The sequence below is a fragment of the Capricornis sumatraensis genome, chromosome 2, assembly GCF_032405125.1.
Source record: "Capricornis sumatraensis isolate serow.1 chromosome 2, serow.2, whole genome shotgun sequence".
NCBI classification, from domain to species: Eukaryota; Metazoa; Chordata; class Mammalia; order Artiodactyla; family Bovidae; genus Capricornis; species Capricornis sumatraensis.
The window spans coordinates 113508838-113523620 of NC_091070.1; the positions used below are offsets into that span (position 1 = coordinate 113508838).

General features: G+C 40.7%; 1 protein-coding gene across 1 annotated transcript; it reads right to left on the reverse strand.

Annotated features, from left to right (window-relative positions):
- Positions 1 to 1208: 1208 nt before the first annotated feature.
- Positions 1209 to 3823, reverse strand: LOC138072706 (T-cell surface glycoprotein CD1b-2-like). The gene is made up of 5 exons (XM_068963798.1): positions 3763 to 3823; positions 3242 to 3508; positions 2303 to 2581; positions 1806 to 2084; positions 1209 to 1306 (listed from the first exon to the last, which is right to left on the reverse strand). The coding sequence occupies exons 1-5, from the start codon at positions 3821 to 3823 to the stop codon at positions 1209 to 1211; spliced, it is 984 nt and encodes a 327-aa protein (XP_068819899.1).
- Positions 3824 to 14783: the final 10960 nt, after the last annotated feature.

Genomic DNA, 14783 nt, shown 5'->3' on the forward strand with positions numbered 1-14783 from the left:
AGAGTAAAGTGAAACTCTGCACAGTACCAGTCAAGGGAGAGTTACTTCCACTCTAACAGTAAGGAAGGCTATCCGGAGAAACAGGCTGCTCAGCTGACCCTCGTAGTTAGAAAATCATTCAAATAAAGAGAATGAAATTATGTTAAAAATGCTCAGCAACTCTGCAGATACAATTACCTCAGCATAACTATAGTTAGTTCAATTTGAAACAATATTTCAGCAGAAGCAAAAAAAAAATAAGAAGTCAAAGGCATGTCACCATGAAGTTGTGTACATCATTTCATTTATTACAAGGTATATACTTTCTCACAAATCACATCTATGAAATCTGAGTGGTTCCTGCTAGGGATATTGTCTCATAATAACAATTTTCATTTTTGTTTCTGCTAGGGTATAAATTATTATTTCTCTTACAACCCACAGGAACAATGATTTGATCAAATGTGATGATTATTTGATAAAATATAATGAGACTGACTCCTAGGCTGACAACTTGAGTTTCAGGGTTCCTGGATACTTATTCCAAATGGAAAAGGAGACATGGTCAGGGTTCACAAGATATTCTAACGTGACCTGTTAAGAACACAACCAAAAAAATGCTCAACTTAAGAGATATTTGTACACTATGTTCATAGCATCATTATTCACAACAGCTAAAATGTGAATTCACCCAATTGTCTATTGAGAGATGAACAGGTAAACAAAATAACATTTAAAAGGAAAGAAATTCTAATACAGGCCACCACATGAATGAATTATGAGGACTTAATGCTAGGTGGAACAAGCCATTCACAAAAAGACAAATGATTTCATTTCTATGAGGTACCTAGAGTAGACAGATTCATATAGACAGAAAGTAGAATAGTGGTTGGCAGGGTCTGAGGGAGAAAGGACTGGGGAAAGTGGTTTAATGGGCATAGACTTCTAGTTTTTCAAGACGAAAAGAATTCTAAGGATTGGCTGCATAAATGTAAATGTACTTAATACTACTAAACTATATGTGTAAAAATGGCTAATGCAGTCAATTTTCCATGATGTATTTTATTGCAATTTTTAAAAAATAAATTTACCTACAGATGGGATCTGGGGACAAAGAGAAATGTTCTAGCAGAAATTTTAAGACTAAAGAGATGTAATATTAATAGATAAAAAGGAGGGGAAAGAATAAAAGGATGGACAAAAGAAAAAAAAGATTAAAAAATGAAAACTCACCAGCGTCTCCAAAACCATAATGCAAGGCTTAAAGAAAGGATTAAGGAGGGCACTATAATTGCCACAAGTATCAAGCCAATGGATGTGGGGTGTCCTGGCAATTGGGAGAAGACAAAGGAATGTCACTTCAAACCAATTCTCTAGTTCTCCAGGCCTTCTTGCCCCTCTGAGTGTCAGCACCATCATTAACTGCTTCCAATGCATGGGCAACTCTGGTTCCCTTTCTCCTATTCCCAGAAGTCTTATACTCACAGCCACCCTTAATTTCTCCGTCTTGCTGAATCCCACCAAGACTACAGTGGGACTACTACTCTAGTAGTGAAGACTACTTCATTTTTATCTATTGTACAGCTTAGGTCAGCTATTTTCATACCTCTGGCACTGAAGTCCTAGAAATAAACCTCAAAGTCTGTCCCTCTGACTCTCTTTCTGTCTCCCTGATTCTTTTTCCTCCCCGCCTACCCTCTCGCCATGCCTGTCTTCCTCCCTCCATCCTTCTCTCATCCATCAAATCCCTCCCCTTCCTTTGTTCCCCTCTCTGTTCTTGAGGACCATTTCTTCCCATTCCCAGTTGGGCCCCAGTTCCTTCTCACCCCAGTACAGGATGATGTCCTGGTCTCCTAGACTGCTGTGCTTCACTCGGCAACTCAGGCCAGCCGCCTCCCCAGCTGCCACATTTAGGGTTACTCGGAGATACCAAGTCCAGTCAGCATTGGGCATGATGTCTCCTTGCTGAGTGCCAGGCTGCTCCTGCTCACCCCTCATCCACATCACCCGCACAGGTTTTGGGTAGAATCCTGAGACATGGCACACCAGCAGTAGGCGGCCAGGCCCAGGAGTGGGGCCACTGGACAGCCAGGCCTCAGGTTTCACTGGGGTAGAAAGGAGCGGTAGAAATGTCAGATTATGACTCTAATCCAGAGCCTGGGGACTCAGAAACCCACAAATTTGGACAGTTGCCTCTTCCACTCCTATGGGCACCAAATGACTAATTGATTAACCATTTCTCTATTTAGGGACTTCTCACTTTTGAATTTAAAGAAAGTGGTGGGAGGAGAAAAAGAAACATCTGAGAGAGCATAAGACTAACCTTGCCTCTGCAGGTCTGCTTTCCCTGCATCGAGGACACCCAGGAGATATTGAGGACAGGTTTCTGAGAGGAGCCTCTCAATGACATTGCAGATGTCTTGATACTGAGTCATGAGTGCACAAAATTTCTGCCCCCTGCTGCCGCTGTCTGGTGCAAACACAAAGGCATGATTCTGGATCCTCACAAAATCCAGTCCTCCTAATGCTCCTCTCATAGAGCTTTCTATGGCCTTCCCAGAATGCAGCTCACAGCCTAATATGATCTGGATCACAAAAGGGTCTGTGTAAAGGAAAAATGAGACAAGTTATTAAAAAAGCAAACAGGAAAGAAAGAGATGAGAAAAAGGCATAGGACTTTTTATTTTAGTGGTGACAAGTTGAGAGGTGAAGTTATTGACATAAAACCAATTGCAGTATTCAGGACTTTTCAGACAGAGCACTGGGGAAAGGTATGCATATCATCAACGGTGGGTTTAGGCAGTTTTAAGGATGTAGAGTGGGCAAGAGGGGAGAGGGGCGACGTGTGATGGAGTCAGAAGTGCAGCATTTCACGGTGGAGGGAAGGGTTACATGTAGAGAAAGGATCAGGCAACAGATGCTTGAGGACATCAGTTGGAGGAGTAGAAAGTCACACTTAAGTTCACTCAAGCACAGAGTAAGAAAAGGAGGTTCTTTCTTGGGGTTAGAGAAGCAAGTTACATAGACACAAACAAGAAATAACCACAAGAGTGGTCATGTACACAGAAGAGAGCAAGAAACAGGAAGAATCTCAGATACTGGGTGGAGGTATGGGGTCGGGGTTGAAGGCTACTCTGGACAAGTGTGTACATGCAATTGGATAAAGAATGGAGAAAGGGAGCATCATCAGAGGGAGCAATAGCCTGACACAAGAGTAAGAAAAGTCACTGAGAGTCTCTCCAGATCAGAGGACTATACTCACATTCCAACTGGAACTCATTGACTCCATCCTGCACAGCCTGAGTGAAGAAAATGAAGTGGGTTCGGAAGATGTCCTCCAGCTCAGTCATCTCCTCATTACTAAAGTTTCCCTTGGACCAGGGCTTCAGGAAAATGACAGTGCCCGAGTCACTCTCCCAGCCATGAATCTGCAAGTCATCCAACCAGCCTGAGCCTAGATTTTGAGCCCATGTGCTGTTGACAAAGGTTGAAATCTGCTTGAGATGGAAGGAGGTTGGCCCTTGGAACACTGTAGTGGTGGAAAGATAAGAAGAATGAGGGGGAAATGTAGAATCAGGATAGAATGAAAAAGAACCCAGAGTCTGAACAACAATACAGAGCTTGAAGCAGTCCCCTGCCCCCAAAGCTTCTGGCTCCATCTCCAGCCTCCAGAATAGGGGAGAGGGCTGGAAACAGCGGAGCCCAGACCCATAGTAGTAGGTGCAGCATGATTTTATCCAGAACTCCTGCACCTGTGCTGGGAGCAGCCAGAGTTATTCTTACCATCCTCATTGTCACCACCTGGGAGGATAACTCCAAGTAACAGAAGTAGTAGAAGAGGCATTTCACTGGGAAGTAGAACTTCTGACTCTCGGAGCTGGTATTTGATCTCTAATTTCAGCTTTTTTTTTCAGTACTCTAAATTGACTTCCTCTCTTCCCCAACTGACAAATCTTTGACCCACATTGCACATCTCAGAAAAACTGTGCCTCCCACAGCTCTGAACTCCCACTCCACCTCATTTCCATTCTTTGGTCTTCATCTCCTTTATATGTACTAGCTTGGAAAATCTCCCTTGTGGTGCTGAAGAGTTATTTCACCTTCCCAATCCTTTATTTCCACCTCTATTAAAGAAGAGGGTAATACTAAACAATTGCTGAACTTCCAGTCTCTTTTAATCTAGAAGTATCCTTTGGTTTGTCCACTTATCTCATTCTCTCATACAGCAAATATAGCACTGACAGGGAGGCAGCAGTAACAGAGAGGCAGTGCAGGTAGTCTTGGAGAGAATGCTAAATGGGTCCGTGTGAGTGGCCACAGTACCTTGGTGCACATTCACAGAGAGACCTCCTCTGAGAATGGAGATGCACAGGAGAAAGGGAGATTCTGAGAACCCCAGCCCCCATTTCACGGAGTCAGATACTGGAACAGTGAACCTATGCTCTCTATACCATTTTATCCTCACCATTAGTATCTCCTGCTTGGCTAATACTTGGCTAAATGTGCTGACAGACTCAACTAGGACATGAAGATGATGTCCAGGAAGTATGGTACTCAGAGCTTGATCTTGACTCCACACTAATACTATAAAGGCTCCTCTGTCAATAACCCATGGTACCAAAGGGAAAACCTGAGTGGAAAAAAAAATTATTTCAAAATCTCTATTACTCCAATCAAGAGGATCAGTAAACAAGATCTTCCTTTATTGATGAAAATTAGACTGAGATGGTAGAGATAAAAAGGTGAAATTTTACCTCCAATTCCCTAAAGTTCCCTACAAAAATAAATACAACAAGTACCTTAAACTCTACTCCAAAATCAAGGAAGACACACACCTCAGGTCCAGATGTAAGATTTCTGCAATCCTGAGGACACCAGAGGACATTCCACTGAAGTACAAGGCACTTGCTCAAGTGAGCTGGTATCCAATGGTTGCCTGAGCACAGCTACTGAGCAATCCTACACAGTCTCAGTGACGGCCACAGTATCTAAAGAGTATTGAAACTACATACAAATGGAGTATGGATGTGAGAATCTCTTGACAGACAAAAGCGTTTAAATGAAGTAAGTTAAGTGAAGTCGCTCAGTCGTGTACGACTCTTTGCGACCCCATGGACTGTAACCTACCAGGCTTCTCCGTCCATGGAATTCTCCAGGCAAGACTACTGGAGTGGGGTGTCATTTCCTTCTCCTGGGTTGCCCAACCCAGGGATCAAACCCGGGTCTCCCACATTGGAGGCAGACGCTTTAACCTCTGAGCCACCAGGGAAGCCACCAGGGAAAACGTTTAAGCCATGTAAGAAAACTAAAACCAACTTATTTCACAAAAGTAAGTGTAACCCAAGCTAGGTTTGTTTCATAAATGGCTCTGACAATCATAAAACAAACAGAAGTCAACTACCTAAAAATGGCAGAGAAACTTCTACTGTAGTAACCAAACACCGTAAAAATTAATAACTTCCTCATTTCTACTCTGTAAGCCATTCTGTAATTTCATGCCCCTAAAATCTCCCTATTTGTGAATTGTTTTATATCCACAATAAATTCTTAAAGATATTACTCTCTGATTTGTTGCTTTTAATTTTTTCATTTCTGGATTCTGGGCATGTTGATAAACTAAACAAAGGAAACTCAAGCAACTGTGTAGCCTGTGCTATAACTTTTGTTTTTAATGTTGTAATTTAAACCATGTGCCAAAAGTTAACTTCTAGATGTCCAACCTGAATTTAGAAAAGGTAGAAGAACCAGAGATCAAATTGTTAACATCTGCTGGAACATAGATAAAGGAAGGGAACTCAAAAAGAAAAAAGCATTAAAAATTCATATGCATGGAGTATGGATGTGAGAATTTCCTTCTGCATCATTGAGGGTTTCCCTTGTGGCTCAGCTGGTAAAGACTCCACCTGCAATGCAGGAGACCTGGGTTCGATCCCTGGGTTGGGAGGATCACCCGGAGAAGGGAAAAGCTACCCTCTCCAGTATTTTGGCCTATACAGTCCATGGGGTGGCAAAGGGTCGGACACAGATGAGCAACTTTCACTTTCTACTTCATTGACTATGCTAAAGCCTTTGACTGTGTGGATCACAATTTTTTGAAAATTCTTCAAGAGATGGTTTGAGAAACCTGTATGCAGGTCGAGAAGCAACAGTTATAAAAGGACATGAAACAACAAACTAGTGAAAACTGGAAAAGGTGTACATCAAGCCTGTACATTTTCAACCTGATTATTTAGCTTCTATGCAGAGTACATCATACAAACACCAGGCTGGATGAAGCACAAGTTGTAATCAAGATTGTCAGGAGAAATATCAGCAATCTAAGATGTGCAGATGACACTACCCTTATGGAAAAAGCAAAGAGCAACTAAAGAGTCTCTTGATAAAGGTGAAATAGGAGAGTGAAAAGGCTGGCTTAAAACTCAATATTCAGGGCTGGTCCTAAGATGGTGGAGGAATAGGACAGGGAGACCACTTTCTCCCTCTCAAATTCATCAAAAGAACATTTCAATGCTGAGTAAACTTCACAAAACAACTTCTGAATGCTAACAGAGGATATCAGGCACCCAGAAAAGTGATCATTGTCTTCAAAAACAGCTAGGAAAAAATGTAAAAGATGAAAAAAGAGACAAAAGAGGTAGGGAGGGAGCTCTGTCCCGGGAAGGGAGTCTTAAAGAGAGAAGTTTCCAAACACCAAGAAACACTCTCACTGCCAAGTCTGTGGCGAGCCTTGGAAGCACAGAGGGCAACATAACAGGGAGGAAAAATAAATAATTAAAAACAACAGATTATGAGCCCAACGGTAACTCCCTCAGCAGAAAAGCAACTCAGACACCTGCATCCACCACTAGCAAGTGGGGACTGGGCAGGGAGGCGCAGGCTGCAGTGCTTTTTAAGAATCGTGCCGGAATGGCCCAAGTGTAACCAGAGCGAATTAACTTGGGCTAGTAAACCAGACTGTGGGATAGCTAACACGCGGAAAGCTCTAACATAAGACACCGCCAGGACCGCACACAGAACAAAGGACGGAACAGAATTAGCTGGCTGCAGACCATCCCCCTCCGGTGACAGGAAGCCAGAGCATGAAGGGCCAGAAGGGGGCAATTGCAGCCCCAGAGAGACATTACCAAACTGCAAGCAAGCTTCTTTGCTAACTAAGACTTCTTGGGGTTCTGGACAGTCACCATCCGCCTAAGAAGGGGTGCCAGTTGTACACTCAGAAAACTGAGCAGCAGGGACGGGAAAGGCGATAAGTCACAGCAACTGCGCTCGCCAAACACCTGAGCTGCTCAGACCTGGGAACAGCACAAAACACAGGCCCAACCTAGTCTACGCCTCTGAGGCCTACCTGAGTGCCTGAGCCTGAGCGGCTGAGATTGGGGAGGTGCATGCAGCCCAGGGCCAGCTTCAGATGGTTCCTGGCAGAGCAACCTAGAGCCTGAGTGGAGTGCGCCATGAGCAGGGGCAGGCCCAGCATGGCTGAGACACTAGGAGCACACACCAGTGTTATTTGTCTGCAGCATCCCTCCCTCCCCACAGTGTGACTAAACAAGTGAGCCTAAAAAAAAAAAAAAGTGTCCACCACCACCCCCTTATGTCAGGGCGGAAAACAGACACTGAAAAGACCAGCAAACAGAAGAAGCTAAAACAGAGGGAACCGCCTTGGAAGTGACAGGTGCAATAGATTAAAACCCCGTCATTAGTACCGACTACAAAGGAAGGGGCCTATAGATCTCGAGAAATGTAAGCTGGTCCAAGGAACTATCCAAAAATGAACTGACCCCACACTGCCTACAACAACACCAGAGAAAGTCCCAGATATACCTTTACTATTTTTATGATCATTCTTTTTTTGTTGTTGTTTATTTGTTTTTTCTTCATTACTTTTTCTTTTTTTATTTTAACATTTTTTTTTAATTTTTAAGTTCTCTATTTATCCTTTAATTTTTATTTTTATAACTTACTATTACTTTTCAAAAAAAAAGACTATTTCTAAAGCAAATGCCATGTATATATATGTATATATACATACATATATATATATATATATATATATATATTTGTGTGTGTGTGTGTGTGGTTGCTGTTGTGTTTTTTTCCTTTTTAATAATTTTTCTGACTTTGTTTTCTTTTTGTTTTCCCTTTTTCTGTTCTTTCTTCTTCTACTTTTCTGTAATATTGTATTTTTGAAAATCCAACCTCTACAATAGATTTTTAATCTTTGCTTTTTGGTATTTGTTATCAAATTTGTACCTTTAAAAACCCAATCTTCAGTGCCCATTTTTACTTGAGAGTGAGATTACTGGCTTGACCGCTTTCTCCTCCTTTGGACTCTCCTTTTTCTCGACCAGGTTGTCTGTCTCCTCCCTCCCCCTTCTCTTCTCTACCCAACTCTGTGAATCTCTGTGTGTTCCAGACAGTGGAAAACACGTAGGGAAATGGTTACTGACTGGATCTGTGTCTCTCTTTTTCATTTTCCTCTTTTATGCTCCTCGCCACCTCTGTCTCCATCTTCCCTCTTCTCTTCTCTGTATAATTCTGTGAACATCTCTGAGTGGTCCAGACAGTGGAGTGCACAAAAGGAAGTGATTACTGGCTATCTTGCTCACTCCTCTTCTGACCCCACCTCATCTCATTCCAGTCACCTCTAACTACCCCCTCCCTCTTCTCTTCTCCGTGTAACTCAGTGAACCTCTCTGGGTGTCCCTAAATGTGGAGAAACTTTTCATCTCTAACCTAGATGTTTTATCATTGGTGCTGTGTAGATGGAGAAGTCTTGAGGCTACTGTAAAAATAAAGCTGAAAACCAGAAGCAGGAGGCTTAAGTCCAAATCCTGAGAACATCAGAGAACTCCTGACTCCAAGGAACATTAACCAATAGGAACTCATCATGCTTCCATACCTACACTGAAACCAAGCACCACCCAAGGGCCAACAAGTTCCAGAGCAAGAACTACCATGCAAATTCACCAGCAAAACAGCAACACACCCCTGAATTTCAATATACAGGCAGCTCAACGTTGCTCCAAAACCATTGACAACTCATAACTCATTACTAGACACTTCATTGCACTCCAGAGAGAAGAAAGCCAGCTCCAGCCACCAGAACTCTGACACAAGCTTCCCTTACCATGAAACCTTGACAAGCCACTGATACAACCCCAACCACAGTGAGGAAATTCCATAATAAAGAGAACTCCACAAACTGCCAGAATACAGAAAGGCCACCCCAAACGTAGCAATATAATCAAGATAAAGAGACAGACAATACACAGCAGGTAAAGGAACATGATAAATGCCCACCAAACCAAACAAAAGAGGAAGAGATAGGGAATCTACCAGACAAAGAACTCCAAATAATGATAGTGAAAATCATCCAAAATCTTGAAATCAAAATGGAATCACAGATAAATAGCCTGGAGTCAAGGATTGAGAAAATGCAAGAAAGGTTTAACAAGGACCCAGAAGAAATAAAAAAGAGTCAATATATAATGAATAATGCAATAAATGAGATCAGAAACACTCTGGAGGCAACAAATAGTAGAATAATGGAGGCAGAAGATAGGGTTAGTGAACTAGAAGATAGAATGATACAAATAAATGAATCAGAGAGGGGAAAAAAAAACAAATAAAAAGAAATGAGGACAATCTCAGAGACCTCCAGGACAATATGAAACACTCCAACAATTGAATTATAGGCGTTCCAGAAGAAGAAGACAAAAAGAAAGACCATCAAAAAATACTTGAGGAGATAATAGTTGAAAACTTCCCTAAAATGGGGAAGGAAATAATCACCCAAATCCAAGAAACCCAGAGAGTCCCAAACAGGATAAACCAAAGGCAAAACACCCCAAGATACATATTAATCAAATTAATAAAGATCAAACATAAAGAACAAATATTAAAACCAGCAAGGGAAAAACAACAATTAATACACAAGGGGATTCCCATAAGGATAACAGCTGATCTTTCAATAGAAACTATTCAGGCCAGGAGGGAATGGTAAGACATACTTAAAGTGATGCAAGAAAATAACCTACAACCCAGATTACTGTACCCAGCAAGCATCTCATTCAAATATGAAGGATAAATCAAAAGCTTTATAGACAAGTAAAAGCTTAGAGAATTCAGCGCCAAAAAACCAGCTCTTCAACAATTACTAAAGGATCTTCTCTATACAGGAAACACAAAAAGGGTGTATAACCCGAACCCAAAACAATAAAGTAAATGGCGATGGGATCATCAGCTCTGTTCAGTTCAGTTGCTCAGTTGTGTCCGACTCTTTGTGATCCCATGAATCGCAGCACACCAGGCTTCCCTGTCCATCACCATCTCCCGGAGTTCACGCAGACTCACGTCCATCGAGTCCGTGATGCCATCCAGCCATCTCATCTTCATTCATCCCCTTCTCCTCCTGCCCCCAAAACCTCCCAGCATCAGAGTCTTTTCCAATGAGTCAATTCTTCTCATGACGTGGCCAAAGTACTGGAGTTTCAGCTTTAGAATCATTTCTTCCAAAGAAATCCCAGGGTTGATCTCCTTCAGAATAGACTGGTTGTATCTCCTGCTTGTGAATAATTACCTTAAACGTAAATGGGTTGAATGCCCCAACCAAAAGGCAAAGACTGGCTGAAAGGATACAAAAACAAGACCCCTATATATATTGTCTACAAGAGACCCACCTCAAAACAAGGGGCACATACAGACTGAAAGTGAAGGGCTGGAAAAAGATATTCCACGCAAATAGAGACCAAAAGAAAGCAGGAGTAGCTATACTCATATCAAATAAAATAGACTTTTTAAAAAAGGCTGTGGAAAGAGATGAAGAAGGCTACTACATAATGATCAAAGGATCAATCCAAGAAGAAGATATAACAATTATAAATATATATGCACCAAACATAGGAGCACCACAATATCTAAGACGAATCCTAACAAGTCTGAAAGGGGAAATTAGCAATAACACAATAATAGTGGGAGACTTTAATACCCCACTCACACCTATGGACAGATCAACTAAACAGAAAATTAACAAAGAAACACAAACTTTAAGTGATACAATAGATCAGTTAGACCTAATTGATATCTATAGGACATTTCATCCTAAAACAATGAATTTCACATTTTTCTCAAGTTCTCACGGAAACTTCTCAGGGATAGATCGAATCCTGGGCCATAAATCTAACCTTAATAAATTCAAAAAAATTGAAATCATTCTAAGCATCTTTTCTGACCATAATGCAGTAAGATTAGATCTCAATTACAGGAGAAAAACTATTAAAAATTCCAACATAAGGAGGGTGAACAACACAATTCTGAATAACCAAAAAATCACAGAAGAAATCAAAATATGCATAGAAATGAATGAAAATGAAAACGCAACAACCCAAAACCTGTGGGACACTATAAAAGCAGTGTTAAGAGGAAAGTTCATAGCAATACAGGCATAACTCAAGAAACAAGTAAAAAGTCAAATAAATAACCTAACTCTACACCTAAAGCAACTAGAAAAGGAAGAAATGGAGAACCCCAGGGTTAGTAGAAGGAAAGAAATCTTAAAAAATAGGGCAGAGATAAATGCAAAAGAAACAAAAGAGACCATAGCAAAAATCAACAAGGCCAAAAGCTGGTTCTTTGAAAGAATAAATAAAATTGAGAAACCATTAGCCAGACTCATCAAGAAAAAAAGGGAGAAAAAACAAATCAAAAAAATTAGAAATGAAAATGAAGAGATCACAAAAGACAACACAGAAATACAAAGGATCATAAGAGACTACTATCAGCAATTATATGCCAATACAATGGACAAAGCGGAAGAAATGGACAAATTCTTAGAAAAGTACAACTTTCCAAAACTGAACCAGGAAGAAGTATAAAATCTTAACAGACCCATCACAAGCACGGGAATTGAAACTGTAATCAGAAATCATCCAGCAAACAAAAGTCCAGATCCAGATGGCTTCACAGCTGAATTCTACCAAAAATTTACAGAAGAGCTAACATCTCACTTCAGTTTACCTCAGTCGTTCTGTCGTGTCCGACTCTTTGCGACCCCATGAATCACAGCATGCCATGCCTCCCTGTCCATCACCAACTCCCAGAGTTCACTCAGACTCACGTCCATCGAGTCAGTGATGCCATACATCCATCTCATCCTCTGTCGTTGCCTTCTCCTCTGGCCCCCAATCCTTCCCAGCATCAGAGTCTTTTCCAATGGGTCAACTCTTCACATGAGGTGGCCAAAGTATTGAAGTTTCAGCTTTAGCATCAGTTCTTCCAAAGAAATCCCAGGGCTGATCTCCTTCAGAATGGACTGGTTGGATCTCCTTGCAGTCCAAGAGACTCTCAAGAGTCTTCTCCAATACCACAGGTCAAAAGCATCAATTCTTTGGCGCTCAGCCTTCTTTACAGTCCAGCTCTAACATCCATACATGACTACTGGAAAACCATAGCCTTAACTCCACGGACTTTAGTCGGAAAAGTAATGTCTCTGCTTTTGAATATGCTATCTAGGTTGGTCATAACTTTTCTTCCAAGGAGTAAGCGTCTTTTGATTCAAGGCTGCAGTCACCATCTGCAGTGATTTTGGAGCCCAAAAATATAAAGTCTAACACTATTTCCACTGTTTCCCCATCTATTTCCCATGGAGTGATGGGACCGGATGCCATGACCTTCGTTTTCTGAATGTTGAGCTTTAAGCCAATTTTTTCACTCTCTTCTTTCACTTTCATCAAGAGGCTTTTGAGTTCCTCTTCACTTTCTGCCATAAAGGTGGTGTCATCTGTATATCTGAGGTGATTGATATTTCTCCCGGCAATCTTGATTCCAGCTTGTGTTTCTTTCAGTCCAGCATTTCTCATGATGTATTCTGTATATAAGTTAAATAAGCAGGGTGACAATATACAGCTTTGACATACTCCTTTTCCGATTGGGGACCAGTCTGTTGTTCCATGTCAGTTCTAAGTGTTGCTTCCTGACCTGCATACAGATTTCTCAAGGGGCAGGTTAGGTGGTCTGGTATTCCCATCTCTTTCAGAATGTTCCACAGTTTATTGTGATCCACACAGTCAAAGGCTTTGGCATAGCCAATAAAGTAGAAATAGATGTTTTCCTGGAACTCTCTTGGTTTTTCCATGATCCAGCAGATGTTGACAATTTGACCTCTCGTTTCTTTGTCTTTTCTAAAACCAGCTTGGACATCACGAAGTTCACGGTTCATGTACTGCTGATGCCTGGCTTGGAGAATTTTGAGCTAACACCTGTCCTACTTTCAAATTCTTCCAGAAAATTGCAGAGGAAGGTAAACTTCCAAACTCATTCTATGAGGCCACCATCACCCTAATAACAAAACATGACAACGATGTCACATAAAAGAAATCTACAGGCCAATATCACAGATGAACATAGATTCAAAAATCCTTAACAAAATTCCAGCAATCAGAATCCAACAACACATTGAAAAGATCATACACCATGACCAAGTGGGCTTTATCCAAGGGATGCAAGGATTCTTCAATATCCGCAATTCAATCAATGTAATTCACCATGTTAACAAATTGAAAAATAAAAACCATATGATTATCTCAATAGATGTAGAGAAGGCCTTTGACAAAATTCAACATCCATTTATGATAAAAACTCTCCAAAAAGCAGGAATAGAAGGAACATACCGCAACATAATAAAAGCTATATATGACAAACCCACAGCAAACATTATCCTCAATGGTGAAAAATTGAAAGCATTTCCCCTAAAGTCAGGAACAAGACAAGGGTGCCCACTTTCACCACTACTATTCAACATAGTTCTGGAAGTTTTGGCCACAGCAATCAGAGCAGAAAAAGAAATAAAAGAAATCCAAATTGGGAAAGAAGAAGTAAAACTCTCACTGCAGATGGCATGATCCTCCACATAGAAAACCCTAAAGACTCCACCAGAAAATTACTAGAGCTAATCAATGAATATAGTAAAGTTGCAGGATATAAAGTCAACACACAGAAATTCTGTGTATTCCTATACAGTAATAATGAGAAAGTAGAAAAAGAAATTAAGGAAACAATTCCATTCACCATTGATATGAAAAGAATAAAACACTTAGGAATATATCTACCTAAAGAAACTAAAGACCTATATATAGAAAACTATAAAACACTGATGAAAGAAACCAAAGAGGACACTAATAAATGGAGAAATATACCATGTTCATGGATCAGAAGAATCATTATACTGAAAATGAGTATAATAGCCAAAGCAATCTACAAATTCAATGTAATCCTTATCAAGCTACCAGTGGTATTTTTCAAAGAGGTAGAACAAATAATTTCAAGATTTGTATGGAAATACAAAAAACCTCGAATTGCCAAAGCAATCTTGAGAAAGAAGAATGGAACTGGAAGAATCAACCTGCCTGACTTCAGGCTCTACTACAAAGCCACAGTCATCAAGACAGTATGGTACTGGCACAAAGACAGAAATATAGATCAATGGAACAAAATAGAAAGCCCAGAGATAAATCCACACACCTCTGGACACCTTATCTTTGACAAAGGAGGCAAGAATATACAATGGATTAAAGCCAATCTTTTTAACAAGTGGTGCTGGGAAACTGGTCAACCACTTGTAGAAAAATGAAACTAGAACACTTTCTAACACCATTCACAAAAATACACTCAAAATGGATTAAAGATCTAAATGTAAGACCAGAAACTATAAAACTCCTAGAGGAAAACATAGGCAAAACACTCTCCAACATAAATCACAGCAGAATTCTCTATGATTCACCTCCCAGAATGTTGGAAATAAAAGCAAA